This window comes from Betta splendens, chromosome 7 (genome assembly GCF_900634795.4).
Source record: "Betta splendens chromosome 7, fBetSpl5.4, whole genome shotgun sequence".
NCBI lineage: Eukaryota > Metazoa > Chordata > Actinopteri > Anabantiformes > Osphronemidae > Betta > Betta splendens.
The window spans coordinates 4482751-4509190 of record NC_040887.2 but is presented as its reverse complement, the minus strand read 5'-3'; the positions used below and the strand labels follow the sequence as shown (position 1 = coordinate 4509190).

General features: G+C 51.2%; 2 protein-coding genes across 4 annotated transcripts in view; one reads left to right on the top strand and one right to left on the bottom strand.

The window, feature by feature from the left end:
* Positions 1-660: 660 nt before the first annotated feature.
* Positions 661-13172, bottom strand: nr1d4a (nuclear receptor subfamily 1, group D, member 4a). 2 transcript variants are annotated; one of them, XM_055510251.1, is made up of 8 exons: positions 12969-13172; positions 5518-5823; positions 5344-5432; positions 5112-5256; positions 2727-3313; positions 2454-2639; positions 2133-2343; positions 661-2040 (listed from the first exon to the last, which is right to left on the bottom strand). In XM_055510251.1, exons 1-8 carry the CDS (start codon positions 13075-13077, stop codon positions 1844-1846), a joined length of 1830 nt encoding a protein of 609 aa, XP_055366226.1. In that variant the 5' UTR covers positions 13078-13172; the 3' UTR covers positions 661-1843. The 2 variants fall into 2 exon arrangements, with proteins under 2 accessions (XP_055366226.1, XP_029011368.1); XM_029155535.3 differs by lacking the exon at positions 12969-13172 and adding an exon at positions 10740-11905.
* rarga (retinoic acid receptor gamma a) overlaps positions 12386-26440 on the top strand; it is a 38419-nt gene continuing 24364 nt past the window's right edge. Inside the window, exons 1-2 of one of the 2 annotated variants that reach the window (XM_029155537.3) lie at positions 12386-12588; positions 23962-24322. In XM_029155537.3, the coding sequence (XP_029011370.1) occupies positions 24154-24322 (169 nt within the window). In that variant the 5' untranslated portion in view covers positions 12386-12588; positions 23962-24153. Of the gene's footprint in view, positions 12589-17662; positions 17881-23961; positions 24323-26440 lie in introns of those variants that run through there. The other variant, XM_029155536.3, reaches the window with a different exon arrangement.

Sequence of the window (26440 nt, the reverse complement as noted above, 5' to 3'; positions counted from 1 at the left end):
GTATGAGCTCTCACATGCGCGAGACTCTTACAGCACTCGTGTGGTTTACTGGGAAAGGCCTCACTGCTAAAGTTACACATGAAACTTATTTAAGCCTAAATATAGTTAACAAACTAAGTCATCGTTTATTATTAGTAATTTTATGTTACCAGCTGTACATAACCTGTTAAAGTCTGTTCCTCATTCAAACTACTTCAATATTAATAATCTGTGTACATTTCTGCATGGCACCTTTACTTTTAGTACTCTAAGTTTATTTATATGTATATGTGTATAAAGTGTATATACGTTAAATCAGTAACTTGAGTAGAAATCACTTATCACTATCTCTATAATATGTTTTTCCTGGTACTTAGTAATCTGTACTGTAAGAATATGAAATGCTACTTTTATTGTAGAGTCCTGAAAGTTTGTATATTTCTGCCAACTTGAGTGTCTGTATGCTGACTCCCTAACTACTTATCAATGTAATATAATCCTTCTATGTGACTCTAATATGGAGCAGTAATTGCGCAGAGTTTTGTTCCGATAATAAGACAGTTATAATCCTTTCAGTTGTATTATTATTTTTTTAAAATGCATGTCACATGCTCATTTTTCCATTAACAATTTTATAATTGTAATTTTCCGCTAACAAACACAAAACAATGACACACAAGCTGAATCATACATAATCTTTATATCTTTATGTCATTTCTATTTAGGAATAAAGATTTACAAAATGTACAAGATGTGCTCAATCATCCATAATCAAACAAGCTAACGGTGAGAGGACCAATCAAACAAGACCTCTCACCCAAAAATATCTCTTGTGTTTGTATGACAAACATTGGCGGGCAAAGGATGGGTGTGTAGGGTGAGTGCTGGTGATCTCAGGGATTACGCTGGTTGGTTACATCATCTGATAGCAGGAAGTGTTTAAGCTGTCTGAGAACCCCTACAACCATTCTCTTTTGTGCAAAGCCACCTTTGCACAGCCAAAGCCCCAGCTTGTACAGAAAACTCAAAATAGTCTCCTTTTATACCAAAAAAACATCTGTCTGCACCAATATATCATTATAATACACAGACATTGGGGTAATGTCATATTTACACCAACAAATAAACAAAGAAACTACAAAACCCAACATGTGATATACACAGACACATTTTGGTGGAACTGTTAGAAAAATGCCATTGATGAAGAAGTTGGCATATTTAAAAACTGCCAAATGTTTTCTGGAAGAATTGTCAAAAACAGTAAGAGACAGAACTCGTGTGCAGCCGACTCGTGGTGGTCTCCTTCAGTACTGATGCGAATGGTGTGTTTTTGAAACAGTGATGCACTTTTGCCGTAATACTTCAGGTTTCATCATGCAATATATACAGGTTCCCTTTCTGTGAAACTCAAACTGGCTTTAGTTATGGTCCCTACGTAATAGTCTTCTTGGATCTACTATGTCCGTCCTTAAGCCAATGCGTAGTGATGGCCTGCTAATACTTTATGAATTAAGAATTAAACACAAGTGAACTGGCTTTTATTCTTAAGTATAGTGGATATAATGAGCAAATGAACTAATGGTTTGTCCAGAAGGGTAATAGAAGCTCTACACATTGATTTATTTTTTTTTACTTGAATAATGTCTATGAAGAGGTGTTAAGGAGTATGTGTATCATTGAGTGTGTATGTATATATACTGTACATTTGTTCCAAAAAATCAGTAGTGAATTCGACACATGTCCACTACTGCCTTCATTCATCCTCATGAAATATATTTCTCAAATTGCACGTTTCAGTGGAAGGTAACGTGTATGTGTGATGTGCTTCTTCTGTTGAACTGTTCTTTGTGAGCCAGTGCCTTGCTCATGGGTCAATGCGAAAGGCCAACAGTTTGTCGGAGTGCATGTTGTTGAGGGTGCGCAGGTCGGGCAGACGCAGGAGGAGCTTGGGGAAGAGGGCGCTGTCGTCCGGGCGGCGCCGGGTGATCAGCGAGCGCAGGGCTCGGATCAGGCCCTCCTGGAGCTGCTCCACAGCTCGCATGTCGGCGATGCCGGAGCGGTCTGAGGAGCACAGAGGGGCCGGTGAGCGCGTGACACGACACAAACGGGGGGGGGGGTTCATGCTGTGGAGCCACACAAGAGCGCTCTCTCACCTGCAGACACCAGCACCACGGCCATGAAGAGCGCCATCTCATCCGGCTCCAGCCCCAGCGAGCCCAGCCGCTCGCTGAACTCGAACATGGCGTCCAGCAGCGAGCCCATGCCCAGGACCCTCAGCGTGGACAGGGGGTACGTCTGGCCGTTCAGGAAGGTCACCGTTCGATCCGCGGCGTTGAACAAGGTGCAGAACCTCACCATCAGAACCTGAACACAAAGGGAACGCAAGGTTTGAGAGTTGATCCTGCGAATACGTTACCAGAGCCCCATGTTTGCTACTGGACACATGCTGTAACTGTCCGTGTATCAGGTAGTACCTGGAAGGTCCCCGACTTCAGCAGCATGACCTGGTCTTGCTGGCTGAGCTCCTGGAATCCCGGGATGCCCTTGGCAAACTCTACCACCTCCTTGACGGCCGGAGTGAAGCACTGGGAGAAGGATTCCCATATCTCCTGGCTGGTCCGCTCGGCTCCTGATACGGGGCACGCGTTGAGAGGACAGGCCTTGGAGGAGACAGAGTCAAGAGTCAAAAACTTTCCGAAAATCACACCCGCAGGGTTAGTCGTAGCTACGTGTCTCCCTGCGCTCACCAGCACTTTAGCTCCAGGAGCCAGTTTCCACGGGCAGGAGGTGGGATTCGTGGCAGCTCCTGCACCGCGGAAGCTGTTGGAATGGGAGCAGGTGCCGCTCTGAGCTGCCGTGGCACTCGGCTGGTGGTGGTCCCGGCTCGCTGGCGCTAAGTATGCGTAGCGACTGTTGTCCACGTTATGGAACGCGGGCGGGTCGTCGCCCTGGGCGGCCGGGCATGGGGCGGCGTCGGGGCAGGGCTTGTAGCTCGGGGCAGACGTGGGGTGAGACGAGACCTGGGGGAAGCTGGCGTCCTGAGAGAAGGGGGATGCGTGGGGCTTGTCACTGTTGCTGGCGTGAGCCCTTTTGGCCGCTCGCTCCCGGCCGCCGCCGCCGCTGCCGCCGCCGCCGGTGAAGATGTCGCGGTAGGCTCTGGAGATGGCCCCGATGGCCTCTTTGGGGCCGACGTCTGCGGGGCTCGGGGGGGCGTCCCTCGCCGATGACGGGTCCATGTCCAAGGCTGCCGACTCGTTCAGACTGTTCATGTAGCTCTGCATCTCATCCAGGAGCCGCTGCTTCTCTCGCTTGGGGATGCGGCCGAAGCGCACAGCTAGGGAGGACACAATGATGCCAGAATGTCAGGTACTCGTTCAGGATGAAAGTGCATTCTACCCTTAAACCCAGTATCCTTCCCTTAACACACTTACATCAAAGGAACTAAACATTTCTGTAGAGTTGAACACTTTTAAGGAGACTCATGCTTCTTGTGAGATTAAAGCCTCCCCCTCCTCACCCGTCTCCCCATCCTTTCCCACAGTAACCATCAGCTGGAGATGCTATTTATAGACCCCCCTGCTACCATCTGCCTCATCCTCTCCTCTATTCACCCCTTTCTCCTTCCTCTCCCGCTCCCTCCCTCCTTCCGTAAGTAGGGCAGTGGGGCAACGTGAGCGTGATGTCACTGGCACTCAGATCGTTGGGGGGGGCGCGGACGAGGGAGAGGTGGGCTCGAGGCGCAAAAACGGGCTCAGAAGACGGTAACGAGCGCATAAAGGCCACACGAAGATGGGAGAGGCTGAGAAACATAGAAAGCGAGATGTAAGTTGGGGTTTGATAAAGACTAGATGAGATGGTAAAACTCTTTCAAGCATTAAGGTGAATTTGTGTAGCAGTAATAATTTTTGCGCAGCATTGACATGGGCAATTTTCATATAAATCTATTATTCTGGGTCAAGTGAGGCAATTGTCTTGGCCCCATTACAAGCATAGCAGCTACGTTCTATGCAGTAATCTGTAGGATGGGGCGAATAGAGGGCCACGCGATTCATCTCTGTCACCGATGTCCAACATATAGAGCCTAATGAGCCGCTGCCCTAAAAAGGTGCTCCATTTAGGCAGGACCAACGTGCCATCGCGCCGGCGGACCCGAATAGTCGACTACCGCCGCGCCAGCGCCACACAGCTGCCTGCTGTGAAATCAGGGTGCGCTGTTTATTGTGGGCTGCAGGCAGTTGCCTGCGGTTTTCCTGTTTTCAAAATGGTTGAAACAAAGCAAAAAGGGGTTTCTAGGTTGAGGTCCTCAACGCCTTGGAAATAAAGCTCCCCTAAGAGGGTCAGACTGAGTGTTTGATGGCTCGCCGGGCTGCGCTCTGCCACCCGGTTTCCTCTGTGCACCAGAAGTGTCGAGCACATGCAGAAATAACACTAACCTCTTTACTACATTTGGCGATGCAAGGTGCTGGAGGGTGGAGATAAGCAGAAACCATACGGGGAGGAAGAGAACCTGAAAACTACACCAAGTAGGTCATACGCACACACTATAGAGCCGATGCTGCATTGTTTTTCTGGGTCAGACCAGCTGGTTTCTTAATGTGTGATGATGGGTGATCAATCAACGTTCAGCTCTCTGAGCTGAAAACTGGGAGACGCGAGTGTCACGCCTGATTCATCCTGTCACATTGGCTCGTTTCTTGCATCTTTTGCTCAATTCCCGCCCCGTCCCCCATTAAGTGCGCTGCGATGTTCCACGGGCATCCACAATGTAATCAAGTCGACCCTGCTCCGATTTCCTAAAATAATTCTTGTGTTTGCTGCAGTTTTCCAGAAGACAGATAGCTTTGGGGATTTCAGGGCTCCGCTCCTCATAAATCACCGTCTGGGGGAAGGGGGGGGGGGTGCGAGAGGATGCTGCGAAGGGCGCAGAAACTTAAGCGAGCGGTGCAAGGTGAGTTCTGAGCAGACCTGCTGGCAGCTGAGTGACTGAGCCACTGGCACCATGACCTCAAAAGACTTTCTGCCTGACATTCTTCACACAGACCTACATAGCTGTACTGTAGCTCTCTCCAGCTGCTCTTGGGCCTATTTGGGGCACTGTGTGTGTGTGTGTGTGTGGGAGTCTGGTGTCTCACCATCTCTCGACATGCCGACCGAGAGGCACTTCTTGAAGCGGCAGTGCTGGCACCGGTTGCGGTTCATGCGCATGATCAGGCAGTTCTCGTTCTTCACGCACATCTTGTAGTTGATGTTCTGCTGGATGCTGCGGCGGAAGAAGCCCTGGGGAGAACAGGGAGAGCGGGCGTCACACCGGGGGCACGCCGCCGGGCGGGCGGGCGGGCGGGCGCCTGCGGGCTGGGGCCTTACCTTGCAGCCCTCGCACGCGTGCACGCCGTAATGGAAGCCGGACGCGATGTCCCCGCACACTTTGCAGAGCAGGACCATGCCGCCCGTCTCTGAGGAGAGGCACAGGCGCAGTTAGAGCAGCAGCAACCAGCTGGCAGCAGGGTTTCAATGCAGATCAACACGGGGAACACTCACTGGTGAAGGTTCCTGGAAATCCGCATGGCTTCTTCCCGGCGATGGGGTGCGCGTAGGCGTGCTGCGGCGCGGCTGCTGCCGGGGGCCCGGTGTAGACCTCCGGGAACTGGAAGACCAGTTTGGAGGACGGGGTGGTGCAGGCGGCGGCCCGCTGCTTCAGCGCCCCGATCTCCGTGAAGGTGACCTCCTCCGGGGACGAGGGCTGCGAGTGGGAGGAGGGCGACTGGGTCTGGTACCCGCTGGAGGGGCTGCCGGGGCTGGGGCTGGCACTGCCGGAGGAGCCTGCGTACAGGATGACGCCACCTCCTGCAGAGAGGGGGGTCAGCGAGGGTGAATTAAGATCCCATTAGTGGCATCATGAATCCTATATTTCCTTAGAAACCCTTGCGTTACTTTACAACAGTGGCTGTGATGTAATGTTGCCCAACATCGAACGGCAATGACAATTTGCAGCGCTGTTGCCTCATCCTGCGCGCTCCAGCAGATAAAGCGAGGTCTAAAAATACCGCTGGTGCCACAGCAACGAAGAAGACTTCGGCGGAATCGAAAGGCGCAACGCAACTTTCTGCAAACAACTCCTGCGTCATGCCAGTGCGGGATTTATGAGGCACCCCGAAGATGTGGAAGGCTTTTTTCCCCGTTCAGCTGTGCTACTTCACTTTCGCTTCCTTCGCGTCCTCTCCCTCTCTCTCCCCCTCCCTCCCTCGCTCTCTCGCTCCCTCACACTTGTAGTCATGCGTTGTGGATGAGCCGAGACACGGCCTCACGTGTCTGCGGGGTCTGCTGCCGCCTCTGCTCCAATAATAGCCTCGCTCCCCTGGCACCGTGCCCAGCGCCAGCTAACAGCACGACACCTGACCGCCGCCTCACATGCGTGGACTCCTGACACGGTTACTGGCCGAACCAAATCCGCAGTCTCGTGTCGAAGTGAGCGACGCTCTTAAGTCGGCGCGGCGGCTCTGAACGCGCGTCGACCGCGGAAGCTCCCCCCCGGGCGAGAGGTGGCACCGACTCATCCGCTGCCGTTCACGCGCCACCGACGCTCGGAGGATGTGAGTCACGTTTTTGCAGAGGAGAACACTCGACTGTACGAAGTGGAAGTGATGATGTGCAAATCCGAGTACAGTGGAGCACCAGCGAGTGACCTTCTGAATACGAAATGAGCCGGAAATGATTTTTGTAACCACACTAAAGAATTACAGATCTTTAAAACTGGGCTGCACGTGCAACTGGGGTGCAATTGTTGTTAAACTGAAGTCAATGCAAAGCATTAAATCCCTATTTTTGCATTGACTGAACCGAGGGTGCGTTTGATGGTGCAGTGGGCTGCTCCCTGTGGCTCACTCCGTGCTGCTCTCTGCTGCAGGTATTTGTTCAGCGCCAGTGTTTTGATAATCCCTGGAGCAGCACGTGTTGGTGGATTTGTTGACTCATGCCAGAGCCACAGACCGAGCCAGCAGATGCAGGCCCGAGAGCCTCACCTCTTCCGGAGCTCCCACGCAGGCGCCCGTGGCCCGGCCCCCACTCCACCCAAACACATTGCACATGCACCTGAAGCCTCACATGTACAGTGTTTATGAATGACCTCTGGAGCCACGGCGGTTAATGATCCGCAGCAGCGCTCCCGAGTAACGATAATGAAAGCTGCCACTGAAAGGTCAGTGCTGTTCATACAAACACAGGAGACTCCCTTTACTGTTTTCAGCAAAGTGCAGATCATGCACATGGTCAAAGAAGCGAATTGGGCTTAATATGGCCGATTATTATAGTTAAAACTGCTGAATGTTATTTGATGTGTAGCAGCATCATGATAATGATGAATTCCCTGAAACAATGTGGTTATTCTCAGACTAGTTCAGGTGTTTAATTGTTTTTTGGCTGTATTCCCACAAGAAAACCGCAACGTCTCACACGATGCCACGTAGTTGACAGGACTGCAACAATGTGGGTCAGTGCAGGCAGCGTTAACAGAGGAGTCGGCCGGTCCTCGTGGCCCGTCCTGACTTTAGCCGACTCGTGAAGGCGCTAATCTGCCTGGAAGTGGGGGCGGGCGGGGAAACGTGAGCAGCAGTCCTGCGCAGGCTGCTGCTCTCCGTTCCGCCTCACGCAGGTTCACCTCATGGTGCAGAGCCGCACGCGGGATGTCTGACCGCGTAGGTAAAAACGTGGATCATTGGCTCTGTGCACGTAAATGCCATGTACTATTGTGTCTCTGCAGAGGATGTCGTGGGACCGGTCTATGAGCAGCGCAGACTTCAGTTATTCAGGCTTGTGTAAGTAGGTCAATATCACAAGAACTTGATAGAACTGTGTCTGTGTGCCTCCAGCATCTCTCCAATTTGCTGCTGCCTCACTCCACGTCTGGCTCATGCAATCATCAAGAGGAGATGAATTGGATCAGTGCAAAGTTAGACTCTAACTCTATAGTTTTTGGTCTTTTGCTCCCATTAAATATGAGTCATGCCTGGCGTCCAGCATAAACTGCAAAACATCCGCTTCAGTGTCGTGTGAGCTGCAGCCCCTCGGTATTTTTTTTTTTTTTTTAAATCCGATACTGTTTCAGCCTCGTCTGCGGATGATGTTTTGCCGCGGAGTCACGTTCCAGCTGCAACACACCCTAAGCGGATGTGCGCCCTGCACCGATGAGCTGGGGACAGATGTTGCAGAGTTAAGATCGAGTCCGCTTCAACGACATTGCAGGGTCTCAGAGTTTCGTGGGGGGGGGGGTGATTTCAGTAAGACGCATGAGGCGGGGAAACGTGACGAGAGAGAGAGAGAGAGAGAGAGAGGGCGTTAATACATGGAATCGCTGACCCACTGACCAAGCTCGCTCTCACCATCGCCGCAGGCGGCATCAGTACAGAAGCGTCCGTGAGAGCTCGGAAGCGGCGGGAGGCGGGAGGAGGGTCCGGGCGTCTCACGCGTCGCACGCGGCTCTGCGAGGGAAGCCACGTGAGGAGGCTTTTGACGGAGCTTTCACTGGGAAAGACACGGAGCCGCGCTCCAGTCAGCAGCCAGAGCCCCCGCATTCTGCCACGGGCTAATAATTAAAGAGCCAAATTAAATAGAGCAGCGTGTTGTTGGTCTGAGCGTGCACCACCGGGAGCGAGGTTAAAAGCGCAGGGGTGATGCGTGTCCGTGTCCACACTTTGTTTCATGTAGTGAAGCGCACGAGACGACAACTGTGCACAAACCGCGCAATTATTAATAATTGATGGTAAAGTAGCCTTGTGCGTGTAAACACGCTGAAGGCAGTTTGCAGGAGGTTGAATGGGAATTACCTGTTTATCAACCTTGCAACCAACGTGGTTATGAGCAGATATTAACATGTGACTGACATGATTATTATTACGGGGCTGGTCTTAGCTTTGCAAAACGTGCTCACCGCTAACGGGTGTCGTAGGAATGTTTAGTGAACCAGACGAACTAGGTTGCGCAAAGACTTGCGACGTTGAGCCTGTTCCGCGCACGCAGAGAATGATGCAGGAATCCTCCACCACCAGGGGCTGCGCAGCGTTAGCGGCGGCGCAAAAGGGGGCTGCGCAGAGAGCAGCGCCAAATCATCAGGCACCACTGAATTATATCGACAGCTGAACGCAATTTACAGCAATAGAGCGCTAAAGCTGTTACGGCAGAGCAGCAGGTTTCATTGATTCAGATCTCCTATGGGGTCGCATTTGGAAAGGTCAAAGGTGTAAATATTTATTCTACCAACGTTTCCATGTTTACCTGTTTGAAATATGCAGATTTGAGCCTTTCTGAAACTTACAGTGGACTAACTTCTCCTTTCACTTTTAACCAGGTGCCTCACCCACTGATCTCACCTGTTCAGCCATAACCCGGTCAGCTGTGCAGGTGAACACAAACACTCGTGCAGTGACTCATTGCTCTCATTGACCCTGTCTAAGAAACCCCAGGCCTGCCCCAAACCTCAGTCTGACCTGAACCCTAAAGTCAGGCCTCTGAGGTTGTGAAAAGGGTCATTTCAGTGTCAACAGGTCTCACTACGAGGATTTCAAGCTGAAACCTCTCAGTCCACACAACCGCTTTTTATCTGCTGGAATCTGTGACCAGCCGCTGCAGCCACAGGTTGCCATGTTTAAGGTCAGTGAACCCTGGTGGTGGTGGTGGTCGCTTCAATTCAGACAGAGAAACGGATCACCGCGAAAACTGTGCCATTCAAAGACAAAGTGAAAAATCTACCTCAAGATCAATCTGCGTAAACAGAAATGAGTCGACATTGACCTCCCTCAGGTTCAAACACCGTCCAAAGCTGCTGGCCGCGTGCACGCGGTCATTATCTGACGACAAATACTACAGCTGTTATCTATGATTGCACGTTTGACTGCTTTTTCTTGTTGTAAAAAAACACTGGCCCATTTTTTATCAAAAATAAACACAGTCGTAAACCGATGAGTATATTTAGCGTGGCCCTCAGATTAGAGGGACATCCTGATGGCAGGGAGCGCCCGTCACCTGTGTTGGAACGTGACCGTGGCTCTTGTAAATTATTCACCGTCAATTAGGAGAGGAGCGCGTGTGCATCGGTGGCTGACCTCGAGAACCCCCTGCCAAATGCCGCTCAACGGATGGAAGTCCTGCGGTTATAAACTTTTATAGGCACTTCAGCCTTGAACACAGAACCGCACGCGTTCTTTTATAGCAGCGGCGGAGCTGACAGATTGTGATTCCGGTGTCAGCCCGTGCACTGTAGCTCCACGTGAGTTTGTTTACATGGAGGGAAACAGGAAGTGACCGGCCGCGCTACAACCATATGGCGCGGTTCCCAGCTGCAGTCCAGCAGCCGCAGTTTGACAGTTGAGCGCAGGGAAGCAACGGAGTCACTTTGCGTAAAGTTATTTTTACGCAACTCTTGTTAGACGGTTATAAACAAACTAACGTAATAAAATGACAAAAGAGGAAAACCTAGAGCTCACGAATTGGTTAAAGCTTGTGCGTAATGGTGATTTTTAATACACTAAATCGAGCATTGTGAGACGTTGATATAATATATAAAACATAAATGACAATTGCGCAATTATTACACAAAACGCATTTTGAATCTCGAGAGACAACCATTGTCACAATGAATGAAAAATGCATCATTTTTCATCACGTTTGCTGGGTCTGATTTAATCGCTGGGTAAATTCTAATAAATTACACTTATATAGGTTAATTGTGCAGCATCACTGAGTGAAATCTTGAATAAAATTGTTCTTACCTCCACCCGGGCTGTTATCCATATTTTCTGGTTGATGTTGAAGACTTTAAAAAAACTTTGGGTAAATATCAGCGAATGTCCTTAGACGAGCGCAAAAGTCAGGTGAGAAAGTCGATAAACGCCTGGTCCATGGAGCGCAAAAAGTGGAAACGGAGATTAAAATGCGTCCGGTGCAGGTGAAGTTTTCCCGTCGTCCCTTCAGTCGTTCTCTGACAGAGATGTGCGTTAGACGCGCTCGTCTCCACGAAGATACCTGGACGCCGTCTGAGCTGTGGATACTGCGCCCGAGCTGGAGCGTATGTGATGTTGCACAAGCCAAGATTAAACGATACTCATGAATTCCAAGAAAGTAGAGTCAGCACATCCGGGAGGGTCAGGCATGACACACGCACCCACTGATACAAACACCCACATCAATCACGTTTCCAGGTGAGTAGAAAATGTGACCGCCTTTCCGCTCGCGCCGGCGTGTGTTGTGTATGTTTGTGTGGGATTTAGCTCACTCTTTGTATCTCGCGGAGTCCGTTCTCGCGCGCGCGCTCTCTCTCCTTTTGTGCATTTTCATTGGTGGGGATCTGGGGCTGAGAGGAGTTTGATGCGCTTATTCGACCGTGCTGCGTGTTCAGTAAAGCCACGCTGCATGTGCGCTCTGCATGTGCAGGGGAAGAGCGCTGCCCTACTGATACACATTTTATGCAAAGCGCAGAGCGTGTGGTGCGGGGGGTGTTGAGACTGGAGGATGGAGCACATGGACAATAGGCGTGGCTCACCGTGACTGCTTGTTCTCTGACAAGCGGGGCTGCGAGCGGATGGTAAACACTTAGACATTCCGGGCATCGTGCGAGTGCCAAGTTCAAAGCCCATGTGTGAAAGGGAAGGAGGCGGGCAGGTGGACCCGATGACACCGCAGTGACACGCACCGGGTGGAACTGCATACGTCTGTTGAGAATTTACAGTGTATCACTAAACCGAATTATTTTGACGATTATTTTAGATTGGCACAAGCATGCATGCACTGTAAACAGTTGTGCATTGAAGATTGAATTCAGTTTGTACATCCATACACTCGAGTTTAAAAACGTTTGCGCAACAAGAGGTTGTCACGTTTTGCCAGGACCTAACTTCATAGCCTGTTTCCCCTTCTTGAATACGGACATAACGCGTGGACAGCGTGACCTCTAGTGGCCAACGGTGGTATTACACCTATCTGTGTCTGCCTGTCTGCCTGTCTATCTGTCTGCCTGCCTGCCTGTCTGTCTGTCTGTCTGTCCGTCCGTCCGTCCGTCCGTCCGTCCGTCTGTCTGTCTGTCTGTCTGTCTGTCATTTTTTTAAATCTATCTGTCTATCTGGTATTATTATTATTAATAATATTAACTATAAGTATAAATAATAATAATAGACGATGATGGTTATTATTATTATTATTAGTCGTCGTCGTTGTTGTTGCTGTTGTTATTATTAATTAAATATTGATATTATATTATTTGTCCTTCAGGAGGACTGTACTGTGTGTACTGTGCTCGTCTTTTCCACCACTAGAGGGCGTCACGGTGTCAGAAATCGTCGCAGACCGTAGCTCCCATCGACGCCCCTGTGCCGCCGGGACGCGGCTGGCAAGAAACGGAGGTAACGTTACAAATGACCGCAGTGATCTCCGAGGACCTAATGGCGCCTTCTTCGCGCGCCGTAAGGGAGGATTTGTCTCAAAGTTGCTATGATTTTGTTTAGTCGCCGCCACAGAAAAGTCGCGCTGCGCGTGCGCTTCCCATCCACTGTTTGTTATTTCAAACTTCAGAGGAGAACGCGCTCGCTGTCGAAGCCGAGGCGTACGCGACTTTAGGCAAAGAAGGTAGGAACTTTCCATCAATCATCGCGTGCCGCTGTTCGGTGAACGTGTCTAAGAATAAACGTCGGTCGAGCCGCGTCGACCCGGGCGTGTTTACTGTATGCGTCGACTCATCACGCGAACACGTTACGGCAGCGCACGAGATAATTACAGTCGGCTCAAACGGCCGAGGGGCTGAGTGGAACACGGTCTCTGCCAGCGCACACACCTGCGGAGCGCTGTTTGGCCCCAGGCTTTAAACGCAGTCCTCATCGGCGTCTGCGTGGATGTCACCCGGCCCCTCGGCGCCCCTCCTTTACGCACATGTTGAATGTGTGCTTTGTGTGAGCGATGACCAGTTAGGTGTGTGGCTTCGCCGCGTCTGTGTGTGTGTGCGAACACACCATATAGTTCAAAGTGTTTATTTGGTCCCAGGCTGAAGTCGGCACTTCGTCTTCCTGGATGATTGGCGAAGTTCAGAGACGACTTCAAGCGAGAAGCGGTGCGGAACATTTTCCACCAGTGGATTGCGTGGAATTAGCCTCGCGCTTAGCTCAGACATTCCTCGTCATCTGTGCCGAAACGCAGAGCGCAGGTTCCAGTTAAGCCCAGAACACCAGCCGTATATACACACGGTACACGCGTCATGCGCCTAAAGGCAGAATCAAATGAAAAGTTGTTTTTTTTCACGTTTCCTGCGCAGTATTTAGTGCCCAGCGTTCTCACAAGGGTGGTTTTATGTGCAGGGAAGGAGGCATGGAAAAGAAGACCTTTCCTTTTGAGCTCACAGATTTGCAGTAATTACAGAATCACTTCCATATGTGGCTCTGGCTGCCTTCTCTCTGCCCCCACCACCCTCTCCTCCCCACTGCTCTCTCTCTCTCTCTCTCTCTCTCTCTCCCCCTTTCATTTGCATTCTCCCCTATTCCTCATTTTTCAGCTTTTTTGTTTTTTTGCTACCCTCTCATGCACTCTCCTGCTCCCTCCACCCCCTCCCCTTCCCTTTCTTTGCAAAACCACAGCTTAAACAAAGTTTATGATAATCAGAACATTCTGGCGTTTTTGGCAAACAACTGTGCTTTTTGGTGATTCAATTAGGCCGTGGTTGCCAGAGAGGGCGAGAGAGAGAGAGAGAGAGAGGGAGAGCTTGTGCAGCTCAGAGAGAGAACCGAGACATGGATGGGAGAGGAAATGTTGAAAAATACGGAAATATAAAAAAGAGGAAAGCGAGAGAATGGGAGCGCGGTGAAGAATTCGAGAGGCAGGAGCGCAGCGCGAAGGAGGGAGAGGTGGAACAGAAAAGGAGGCAAGGAGAGGGAGGGCTGGAGTAATGCTCTTTGACAGAGGTGGGTTCAGGATGGGTTCATGGTGACATCATGGCTGATTTCTGAGGAGAGTATAGACAGGAGAGCCGTTCACCTTTCATTGGACGCACATGTGCAGCAGCCGGAGCGCTGGCACGCGCTGGTGGCTGCGTGGACCCCCACATGTCCACGGAGGAGGCCAACAGACGACTTTTTATTTTCCCCGTCGCTCCCTCCCCCCTCCTCTCCCCCCTCCTCATTTCTCCTGCGGTGAAAAACCTTTGGCGCTGTCCTCTCCTGCTTCAAGGTTTGCGCTCATTTGTTTTTTTAGGGAAGGACACAGTGGTGCGTGCCCTGTGCCCCCCCCCATCCCCCCCCGCCATGAGTAACGCGCCTTCCTGTGTGTAGTACTCCTGTGTAGTACTCCTGGCTGTATGTTTTTGCTTCGGTGCGGCTGGACTCTAAATGAGCGGCCGATGCCAGGCAGGATGAATGAGCCCCTTCTTTTCACAGGATGTGTGTTTAATTCTGTAACCAAGAAAGTGCAAGCGCTGTGTATTTGTGTGTGTGCGTTAATGTGCTCCTGCGTGCGTGCGTGTGTGTGTGTGTGCTCGCTCGCCCTGCGTCCCCCTGTCTGTCTCAGCGCGGCACCCGGCTTCGCATGACATCAATCTCGGCGTGGGGAAATAGTGATCTCATTCCGGGCGTCTCGTTACTGATTAAAACCTGCCACCACAGGCAGCGCTGCCTCTCACCTCCTCGCTGTGAATCCCATCAACCCCTCCGCCCTCTCCCCGTCTCCACCTTCAGCTCTGGTTCCCCCTCTCTCTCTCTCTCTCTCTCTCTCTCTCTCTCTCTCTCTGTCCATTTCACACCCTTTCTCCCACATTTCCTGTACCAGCGGCGCTCCTGACCCCCCCATCTCTTCTTTAACCCCTCTAACCTCACATCCTCCCTCTCTTTTCTCCCCTCTTCATCCCTCCGTTGCCCCCGCTCCTCCTCCACTGAGCCCCGAGGCCTCCGCTCCATAGCGGCGTGAATGCAAATATGGTTAAATCCAAAGTGGAAACACACGACCGAGCGCGACGTCCCCATGAATATTTCATATTTGGTAAGCACACCCGGAGACGCTGCAGAGCTGCGTGCTGAACAATGCCTGTGTTTGCGGATGACTTCCTGTGAGGAACGGCCCCTCTGCTCTGGACGTTTTGTCAGACTGCGGCGTGTTAGGATGGATGTCAGGGCAGTGTGCTATGATGTCACGCGCTGTGGTTAATGACACGGGAAGGGTGGGGGGCAAAAGGCCGCGTTTCCAGTGGTGCCCAGAGAAAGAGATAGCACCTTGATCTATCTTCATTATCCCCCACTCTGCAGCCTCCCAGACACAATGATCATAAATCTTTGCCTGGAGCACACTTCACTGACACTGAAACACAAACACTAGTAACCTCTGACCCCCTCGCTGCTACTGCCTGCACACGCTCGTCCATGCATGGAGACACGAGAGCGCACACGTTCATAACACATGCATGCAGAGAGAGAGAGAGACACACACACACACACACACACACACACACACACACACACACACACACACACACACACACACACACACACATATGCAAATACTTGAACAGCAACAGCTCACGCTCAGTGTCAGAATTTATTAGAAGCTCTCTCTCTCTCTCTCACACACACACACACACACACACACACACACACACATACACACACGCACACACACACTTACTTCACTGCACATCCTGACAGCCGTCGTCCTGATGGCATCATGCTGACTTGAAATTCACACTTCTCACTTCTGATCGCTCTAATATGGAGTCAGCCCTTCCTGCGTCCTGCATCTTCAGGCCCGTGCTGACATGGGACTCGTACGTAAACACTTTAGGGATTTCCATTAGCTAGAGTGGCTTCATGAGCAATGCATAAATCAAACGTAAACAAGATAAGGATCAGAAGTGGCTCTCGCAGCACGGCCCTGGATCTGGGTTTCCTGACTGTGAGGTTTCTGTGAGCAGTGAGCAACAGTGCCGCTCGCTGCTTATCTCCCGGCTCACCCCGCGCGTGCACGGCCAGATCCCTATCGAGAAACGCATTAGAGGACGTTTGTGTCCGCCGCTGTGAAACGCACAGCGCGCGGCAGTAACGACCAGGAGTAATGAGAGCAGCGCTGAGTGCTTGCGATGGCTTGAATTCACCCTGGAAGCAGCTAAAGATAAGATCCTGTCAGAATCAGCCATCGAGCAGCAGCTCAACGTACGGGTAGAAATAAGTGCATCCAGCGCTGCTTCAGTCAATGAGACCATGCAGTCATGTGTCTGAAGGGCTTTGTTTAGACCCAAGTAGTCTTTGCAGAAGCAAAAGTGCCCGTTGAGCCGAGGTTTGATGCTCTCCTCATAACCAAAACAAGCCGAGAAGCTTCACGTTCAGAGAAACGGGGCACACGCCCAGAACCACAAACACATAAACACACATCTCCACATGTGATCTGGCGTAGAGAGGGGCACGCTCAGGGGCACACCCAGGTCTGCCATCGCACACACACACACATACGCACACACACATACGCACGCACACACACACGCAGGCACACACACACACACACACACGCACACACACACACACATACGCACACACACACACATACGCACGCACACACACACGCATACGCACGCGCACACACACGCGCACACGCACACACACGCAGGCACACACGCACGCACACACACACACACACACACACACACATACGCACACACACACACACGCGCACACACACGCAGGCACGCACGCACGCGCGCACACACACACACACACACACACACACACACACACACACACACACACACACACACACACACCGCACCTCCTGCCACCCATGTGCCACCGCCAGTTTCACTTTTAGGAAGCGAAATGGGCCAGGCCCCGAAATCTGCACTTCTTTTGACTCAGTCTTTCTAACGGCGTGATGTTTTGCAGGATGTTGACAGATGTTGTGCATTTTTAAGATGTTAGCGTTGCCAAATGCTGGTTTTGATTTATGTTAAATACAGTGGATGTCTTAGATGGTCTATCAGCCGCCCTCGGTCCGCTACACCTTTAATTAAGTTATAAAAGGGTCCAGGGCGCTATCTTTAATGCTACTAGTAGCAGCATTAGCAGTGCGATTAATGGTTGCCGTTTATTATCACTGTCACAGAAACATCGCGAGCAGCGAGACGGAGCCAAACAAACCGCGAGCTACACAAACCCAGCACCTAAACGACATGTCTGCTCAGAGCGGGACACCGTGCATCGCGATCGCGCCATAAATTGATCACGCCACAAATAGAGGCCTGTGTGAAGCGTTCTTGGAAGAGCGAACCTGCTGGCGCCTCATTAAAGCCGCGCCGGCGCTAAATCAAAACACGATAATTGGTGTTGTTGAGGATCCTCAGACATCACCAATCATCGATTAAACCTGATCTGGAGATCGTAGCGTGGCTCAGAGGTGAACCAGAGGTTTAGTCATGTGGACGGGGGGGAGGAAAAGCCGTTTCACCCGAGAGACAAAGAGGGGAGAGGGAATTAAAAGCAGAAACCGAAGCTCTCTGGGCTTTTTCTCCCCCCTCCAGCAATTTTGTGGCTTGTGAAAAAATGCGCCTGCCATATGAAGTGTTGGGTCACGTGACAGAGGGAGGCTTTATGAATCAGAGAGGATAATTATTTCTTAGTGAGTGAGTGCGCGAGCGAGAGAGAGAGAGAGAGAGAGAGAGAGAGAGAGCCTGTGTTTGGGGAGTGAAAGACTGACTTTTAAGAGGTAGACTGCGAGGAGGAGGAGGAGAGAGCGACGGAGGGAGAGAGGGAGACGTGCGGCTGCTCTGTCTGTGCTGTCAGAAAGGCTCTGATGAACGTACACGCAACGTCTTTTCTTCTTCTCTTCGTCCGGCTCCGCTCATCAGGTCTGTTGAACCCAGCGCCTCATCCGTCCGTCCGTCCGTCAAAGCGAGAAGTGGTGAGTAACTTGAAAAGTTGAGGATCGGTAACTTTAGTCACTGCTGGTCCTTTTCCTCATTGACTCTCTGGTAACAGAGGAAAAGACAGAGTCGGAGTCAGAGACAGAGAGAGGCTGCATTTTTTTGGAAATAGCTCGGCAGTTTTTAATTGAAGACAGAGTCTGAGTGTGCAAGACACTTGAGAGACGTTGAGACAATTAATCATTGTTTTCCCAGAGTCCTACCAGATTTTCATGTGGAAACACTAAAGTGTCCCAGCACACACTTGTTTGCATGCAGTGCTTCAGCTTGTTTGTTTCCCTCTGCCTTATAAATGTGAGCAAGTCGCTGAGTTCATACGAAAACATACTGTGTGTGTGTGTGTGTGTGTGTGTGTGTGTGTGTGTGTGTGTGTGTGTGTGTGTGTGTGTGTGTGTGTGTGTGTGTGTGCGTGTGTGTGTGTGTGCGTGCGTGCTTATTAGTGTTTGAAGTGCTACCCGGTGCCCGTGGAGCTCTTTATTGTTAGCACATGTGCGTGTGTGTGTGTGTGTGTGTGTACATGCTCAGTGTGTTTTCACCAGAGCAGTCGCCGTCACCTGTGTTTTCACAACCAACATGTGGAGGAAGCAGCAGACGAGTGTCGCTGGAAGCGCGTCTGCGACTCCTCATAGTTTACATGGGAGTTTATTCATTTGGTTCCCATCGTTAGCGGCGTGTCGATGCAGATTATTTATCGACGCTGGCATGTGTTCCAGGTTAACAGGTTCCACTAGTTGCAGCAACACGGTGCGTTCAGTGAATGGGACAGGAGATAAAGATCAGACCTGGTGTCAGAGCGTCGCTGTCTGCGCTGCTTTGTTTTGGGCCGACAGGTAAAGCTGTGCAGACCCTGCACCTGCTGTCCACACATTGTTACCCTGCTGGACCTGCCGTAGGTGTATTATGGGTGCTTCAAGGAAATAAACAGACACAAGAGTCTGTACTCAGCGTTTGCATCCGGAGAACAGATCAGTAACAGTGTAGTAAAGTCTGCATGGAATCAGTCTGATTCACTCCCACAGGCCGAAACTCTGACATTAAATGTTTTAACGTCACCACATTCACACATTAGGACTGATTCCAACTCCCAACTAACAAAACCATGAGCGTTGCCTTTTACTCTTCACTCTTTTAAATTCCAGGTCCTGGTGCGTGAGTCGTCTTTTGTGCGACGGCTTTGAGCAGCAAATCTGGGAGTTGTTGATACCTGTCTTTTTCTGGAATTCCTGTAGCAATTAAGTGTGAGGGAGGGGCTGGACGGGCGGTTTTAGGGGAATCAAGGGGCTTCGCACTGTAATTAACTGGGAAACTATCTGCACTGTTTCCTGTGACTATTTTTGCAGGTGTGCCGCTCTGATAATTTACATCTCCGGCCTCCACTGCACGGTACTTTTGTACAAAGCGAAACCCGTGCCAGCGCCTGTTGTTTTGCATGTTGTGCTCGGACCTGCTCGTGCCTCGGCTGCTTTGACTCCCGAGGCCAAATGTAATGATGGTGGTGAAATGTGTCCATTATGCGTCTCCTCGCACAGAGCGTGGATTGTTTCCTCGCAGGGAAACACCTTCGTAGCAGCTGCTGCTCGTCACCGATAGGTTCTTCCTCAGTAATTACTGCAGGAGGCGACTTGGAGCCCCCCCGTACTCACCCTGGGCTCCGTCTCTGCGTTTGGGCCGGCGAACGCATCATGGAAACAGCGAGCAGTTAGAATGACTTCATTACGGTCACAGAGGGTTCTGCTCCTCGCGGTGAGATGTCACTCTTTCCACGCAGCGCGTCGCGTGACATAATGTTTAGCAGCACGGAGGAGAGAGGATTATGCTGGAATGAACGTGTGATGACTTAAATGCAACCGGGGTCATGAAGACGCTCAGCGGGGGGCATTCCTGGAAAACAATACGTCTTTAAGCGACAAACGATTACACGTGGGCGCTGCTTTGCAGTGTCGCCGCAAGCAAATATGTGCAGATGTCTAACGAGTCTGAGCTGAAGGCATGCGGGTCCGTTTGGAGGCTCCGAGCTGCCATTAAGCAGCCACTCGTTGAGAGACGGGGAGCTGTCAGTTCCGCATCAGAGAGCAGCGTTCAGACTATGTCGATGCGCCGGCAGCAGATCAGATAATGGCACACGATCCGGTTTAATGTTAAATGTCTGGGTCGCCAGCGTGCAGACGGCTGCTGGCGTCTCTTTGTTGAGCGCTGATGACACAACGTGGAGGCGGTTTAAGTCCGCGGGACGAGCCCAGGCTCAGGACGCATTGTCTGACTGCAGCCGTAGTATGACTTCACTGCCGGGCCAGAACTTCAACATAACTCTCCCTGCTTCAAGCCATTTCCTTTACAAAGTCTCCGCGCATAAATCACCCCGTGATGTTGACAATTGGGAGACGGTGCCTGGAAGACGTGCGCGGTTTTCTGTCAGAAAAGACGAAGCAGGAGCGGGCAAGTCGGAGGTGGAAAAAGCGCGGGAGGACTGTGATTGTGCCAAGCCGTTCCTGCCAGGACGCATGGTACAGTCCATTTACCTCCAGGCGCTGAATTTACAGTGCAGCTCTTCCAGGAAAGGTCTCGACTCGCGCTGTGCTCGGGCTGAGTGACACTCACGCTTTTATTTAGCCCAACAGAAAATATCGGGGAATTGAGTGTCGCGGCCTTTTGGGGAGTTCAGGAAACCCAACAACAACAACAACAAAAAAAAAGTGAGCAGAGCCGGTGTGTGGAGAGAGAGAGAGAGAGAGAGAGAGAGAGAGAGACCGACCACTGGCGAACATTTGCCTTCAAAGGCAAATATCCGCAAGAAAAACATACAATTATACCTCAATATAACATCACACGCAGTTCCTGTAAATTCTGTCAGCGGACTGGAACAAGAAGCGGCCTCCAGTAAACAAACTGGGGCAGCCGTGGCACCCAGAATCCTGCTGAGATACGCAGAGTAATCAACCTGTGGTTTCGTGCTCAGCGCCTCGCTCTCTCTCTTGGTCGTGCGGTGCGGCGTTTCCTGAGACGCACTGATTTATCTGCTGTTTGCCTGCACTTCTTACGGCCGGAGGGGCCTCGCGCCGCCGCCGCCGCTTCGGGCAGCGGCGGCTGTTTTGCTCGCAGAGGGTTTGATGGCCTTTGTTTGACAGACATTCAATCTGTGGGAACCGCTCTCTCTCTCTCTCTCTCTCTCTCTCTCCCCCTCGCTCGCTCGCTCTAATGCTTCATGCATCCGAGGGAGGCGTCCTCTCTCCCAGCGTGCCCCGTCTTGTGTCTGTCTCCCAAACGCCGGCTTGATTCATTTCACTTCATCCGCTCCTGCGCTTCGTTGTGGTTCCACTCAATGGCTCACCTCGAGCGTAACCGGCGTCTGCGCTTCACCTCTGTGAGGTCTGACACTCAAAGTGAAATCCCAAGAGCACCTCTTGGGCAACGGTGGAAAGTCCCGGCGGCGGCCGGACCCTCCCATGGCCGCTCCTGGTGCCCCTCGCCGCCTCCTGTGCCCCCCAGGCCCGGGGAAGTGAGGCCTCCGTGCCCATTTGGCACTGGCTGATGGGGGATGAGGTCACTCCAAATTCCCCTCATCCCCTTATAGCCCCAGACGGGCTGGCGAGGCAGGAGTACCACAGGCCCCGACATAAAACATAAATGGCTCTGTAAAAAGCCGCTGGGCTGATGTGACTCATTAAAAAACAGTGGCGCCAACTCCTTTATTAATTCATTATTGTGTTTGTGGAGCGCGAGGCTATTGGCTGCGTCTGCCTGTATTGTTTGGGTCTTTCGTAACATATTTTCTAACACAGACTCATGGCTTCTTCTCGTTTTAAGCTTGTCTTCTGGATGAATGTGCCGTTATTTCCTCCGGTGGGAAAACAGCAGTCGCATGCGTTCGGCCCCGCGTCTGCTACGAATCTCCTTTCGCTCACACATCTTCCTTTTCTTCATTTTCCTCCTCTCCCGGCACTCGCAGACAGATCGCGGGGCTTGGTTTGGGTTCACGAGGCAGATACCCAAACGGGCCGAACTCTGGCCAAGTGCACACGCGTAACACACACAGCCACTCATGCACGCACGTAATGAGGCTGTGCATTGCTGGCAGTTGTGTTTTTCCAGTCTGTGCCTCTTCTCCCATTAGACTCACTGTGAAATCTTTGGTGATGTTTTTGCGCGTTGGCCGCACAGTCGAACCGACGCACGGGGTCATGGCACACGTTGTATAAGCAGCAGAGTGATGGAGGTCCGCGGGGGGAGACGAGAGGGTATCAGGACTCGATTACGGAGACAAGATGGAGGGCGGAGGCGGAAAATGGGGGCGAAATTGAAAGTGGCGAAGAAGTTGTCGGTGGAAGCGGGGAGGAGAAAGATGGCAGCGCGGCCGTGTTGGCAGGGTGGGGGTGGGTGCCTATCGCTTGCTGCTCCTTCCTGAAACGTGGCCACCCGAGCCTGCCTGGGCCCTGGATGCACATGTGGAACAGTTTACTGTAATGGAACTCTAAATTAGTGGTGGTTTGAAGCTGCCTGCAGCAGTAGGGTGTAATTAACTGGCTCTGTTGAAAGAGAAAGAGCCAGAAAGAGAGGCAGGGAGGGAGCAGGGCGAGAGAGGTGTGTGTGTGTGTGTGTGTGTGTGTGTGTGTGTGTGTGTGTGTGTGTGTGTGTGTGTGTGTGTGTGTGTGTGTGTGTGTGTGTGTGTGTGTGTGTGTGTGTGTGTGTGTTCGTGTGTGTGTGCGTGTGTGTGCGTGTTCATGTGCGTGTGTGTGTGTCATAGGGCGCTCTCACACACGTGTGGTGATTCTTTAGGAGCTGACTGCATGTATGTTTTCTTTATGACTTTCTTCATGTATGTGATCCAGACCGGAGCGCGTGTGCTGCACTTTGGAGCCTGGCGTCTCCGTCCTGGCCACGGCGCCACCTCCTAGTGCCCCCCAGTGCCCGGACCCCGTCACTGTCCCTCTGTGCCTTTCTGCTCAGTTCAGCAGTTCACCAGTTCAGCTTTAGATCTTTTCCCCCCTTCATTTCTTTGTTTATACCGAATTCATTACCAGGATTTTTTCCCCCTGTCTTTTCTCCCAGATTCACAAGCCACAGCAGTTCCAAATTCCTTGGCTCTGCTCTTTTTCAAAGCCACATTTAAAAAACAAGCTGATCACACCACCCACTCACGGAATCACGCTATGGAAGCAGAAGGCAAAAGGAAAACATGAAAAAAGAAAATGGGAGGCCTCGGCACCAGTTCCCCCTCTTACATTAACAGTGGAGCGTGGGGCATGACTGCAGCCCTGTCCGCGCTCCGGCCGGACCCGTCTGGGCCGACGGTGCCGAGTCAAAGTGACGAGCGGCCGCAGGAGGCTAGCGCCAAAATGACTGTGTGGGATGGGAGGCCGACCTCAAGAGAAGATAGTTGGAAGTGACAGCAGCAGTTAGCAATCAGTGGATCTCATTTTCCCTTCTCCCATTGAGCCCCCCCCCCCACGCTGGACCCCGTGTCTGGGCCTCTGGTCCTGGGGGAAAGCGGCAGAGAGGCAGGCTGCTGTGCTAGGCTGGCAGCAGGAACAGAGGAGCTCTTTATATTAGAGTTCTGGTGATTTAAATCATATGGCATAGCCTGGAATCACTGTAGAAGTCTGGAAGCGCTTCAAAACTGCAAGAACAAGAGCTCTCTCTCTCTCTCTCTCTCTCTCCCTCCCCCTCTTCCTCCCTCCCCCCTTTCCTCCTCTCATGCTCTTCCCTGTTATAACTTTTTCCAAACCTCTTTCTTATTTTCTTTTCCCTTCACCCAGTCCCAGTTTTCTGGCTTTTCCTCTCACAGCTCACTCGTTTTTTTCTTTTTTTGTCTCTCGTCTCTGTCTGTTTTGATTCACGCCGTCCCGTCCTTCCTCGCTCTCGCTTCCTCCCTTCACCGCACCGTCTCATACCTGTTGCTATGGAGTCCTTCTTCCATTACAGCTGTAGGTGAACTGTTCTCAGAGTTGACATGTGGTGAACTGTATTTGTGGAGACAAATGGAGAATCTTAACTAGAACCGCTGATTGTTGTGTTTGTGCCATTCAGGATTTTCATTTTCATTTTCTGCTTCTCGTCCTCAGATAACTGAAGCGGATGACTTTTCCAAAGTGGATCCCGGCATTCCCTGAGTAAAACAGAGGCCCCTCTTTTCTATCCATCCTCCGCATCCCTGGAAGGACCTGGAAAGAGACTTTGCCAGGGATTTCCGGGTGCTGTGAGCGTTTTTCCTTTTACCCAGAAGCCCGCTGTGGACCTTTGGGTGCTGCGTCGCCATGGCTACCAACAGGGAACAGCAGGTGGGTCACATGACCGGTTTCCCACCTGCTGTCTACCCGTTTGCCTTCAACTCCATGAGGAGCCACTCTCCCTTCGACCTGCTGGCCAACAGTAGCCTGTTTGGGAGATTCGGTGCTGACCTGCCCAAAGAAATGGCTGCCCTCTGTAAGTCGTTTTCCCTTGTGTTTAACTTAACCCCCCTCTCTTGTGTCATTTTCCATTTCAGCTGTAACTAAATACAGCCTATACCATTATTTGAGTCAAGTGACATTAAACAATCTGGACATGCGCTGGAAAGAGGAAAATCTGGCTATTTAAATTACACTTCATTATGTGCAATTTTGTGGAAATGGAAAACCTAAAGGCCTGTTTGTGATATAGGACAAGTGGTAGAAAGAAAATCCCCCAAAGAAGCAATGAGAAAAAAATCTACTTTCATCAGTACAATGACTACTCCTGTGGTTTTCCTATAGATGCTTGTGTGTGTGCGTGTGTGTGTGCGTGCGTGCGTGCGTGCTTTTATGGGGCAGGCAACCCACAAGTCTGCAATTAGAAACAAAACAACATTCTTTGGGTGTGAGGTGATGAAGGCTCTGAGCATCAACAGATATTTCAAAATGAGCACAGTTGGCTTCTCTGGCTTTTTTCACCACGAGCCCACCGCACACCTTTTTGCAGTGAGAGGGGTGAAGTGGAGGCAGAGGTCAAATCACTAACAGAACCCCCCCCTCTCTCTCTCGCGCCTGAAGCCTGTAATTCTAGACTTGACCACAGGGGGCGCTGTGGGATTCTGAAGCACTGGGATGGGATGATGTATGGTGCACAGAGGACAAAGAGGAGATTGTCTAGAATGTTTTTTCTGTTATGTAAAAACTAGGCAGAACACACACACTGCTGACATACACGGCTCATGGTTCAGAACACCTTGTTTTAGCATTAGGCGTCAGGCGTCATTGGGCTGCAGTCTAATAAATATCATTAGAATGAAAGAGTGTAATTGCTGCGAGAGAAACTGTGGAACTATTTCACTGTCAGGGCATGAGGTAAAGGTAAGCAAGAGTTTGAAATCCTATCTGGGTGCAGTGCTAAAGGGAAGGCAGGTGGTGGTGGGTGGTAGGTGGTGGAGGGGCTATAATGGGTGTGGGTGGCAACAGCTGAGCTGTGCAAAGCCGGAGAGCCCCTCTGCTCTGCCTGTGAGTGCAGCCCCCCGCTCCCCCTCACCACAGCATGCCTGAGCACCTCTCCAGCCTTTCAGCTGTCAATCACCAATTCACCCCCCCTCTCCTTCAACGCTGCTGCTGCCCACCTAATCCTCAAGGTATTTCCACAGAGAGAGAGAGAGAGGAGAGAGAGAGAGAGAGAGAGAGAGAGAGAGAACACCTGGGGTAATGTCCTAGTGTGGTGGAATCCAAGAACACACCCTGCTAGAAAAACACACATACACACATGCAAACGCGCCACCAGAGACACACTTCCCACTCTCTCTCTCTCTCGCTCGCCCGCTCACACACAAGCACATGCACACACAGAGCAGCTCTTTCATGTAAAAACTAGAAACATACCCCTGACGCAGACCCTCCGCACTGACAGACGGATTCTTTTTGGTTTCTACACTGGCACGAGTTAAAACAAAGACAAGTATCAAAGCACAAACAGACGCAGGCAACCACACGCACCGCGGCCTCGTACGCGGCTGCTTGTACCGACACATCCACGCTGGCAGCGGGATCGGTCGCAGGGGTTACGGCCTGCACAGATCCAGGCTGAGCCCTGTGAGCGTTTAAGGCTGAGATTAAACCAGGATCACAGCGAGACACCTCCCTTTAGTTTGTGTATTAACGGGTGTCAGCAGACTCTAATTAGTGTCAGTGATGGCCTTATATTTATGACTTAGAGCATTAGGAAAAGACTGATATTAACTTGTTTCTTGAAAGTATTATTAATTAAATTTTAATTAAATTCACTTCAGTTGATGTCCTGAATAAGAAATCCGTTTTTGTACGTTTTCTTTCATAATCATTGACCTTTTTCTCAAATTTGTGCTAAATCTTCTCTAAACACCACTTTACGTCTCAGCCACGGTGGGAAGCTCTCAGCTGCTGGCACCGGCCTTTAAAACATCCTACTGCTGTAGTTCCCTGACGAGGAATGTTACAAGTCATTTTACTGACAGCGCTTTCATTTCCCGCTCTCTTAAACGTTAGCGAGGAGACAAAGGGCCTTGGTTTGGACGTTCCCCCGGCCCTGTTTTCTTTCTTCTTCCACTTTGGGCCTGACAGACCT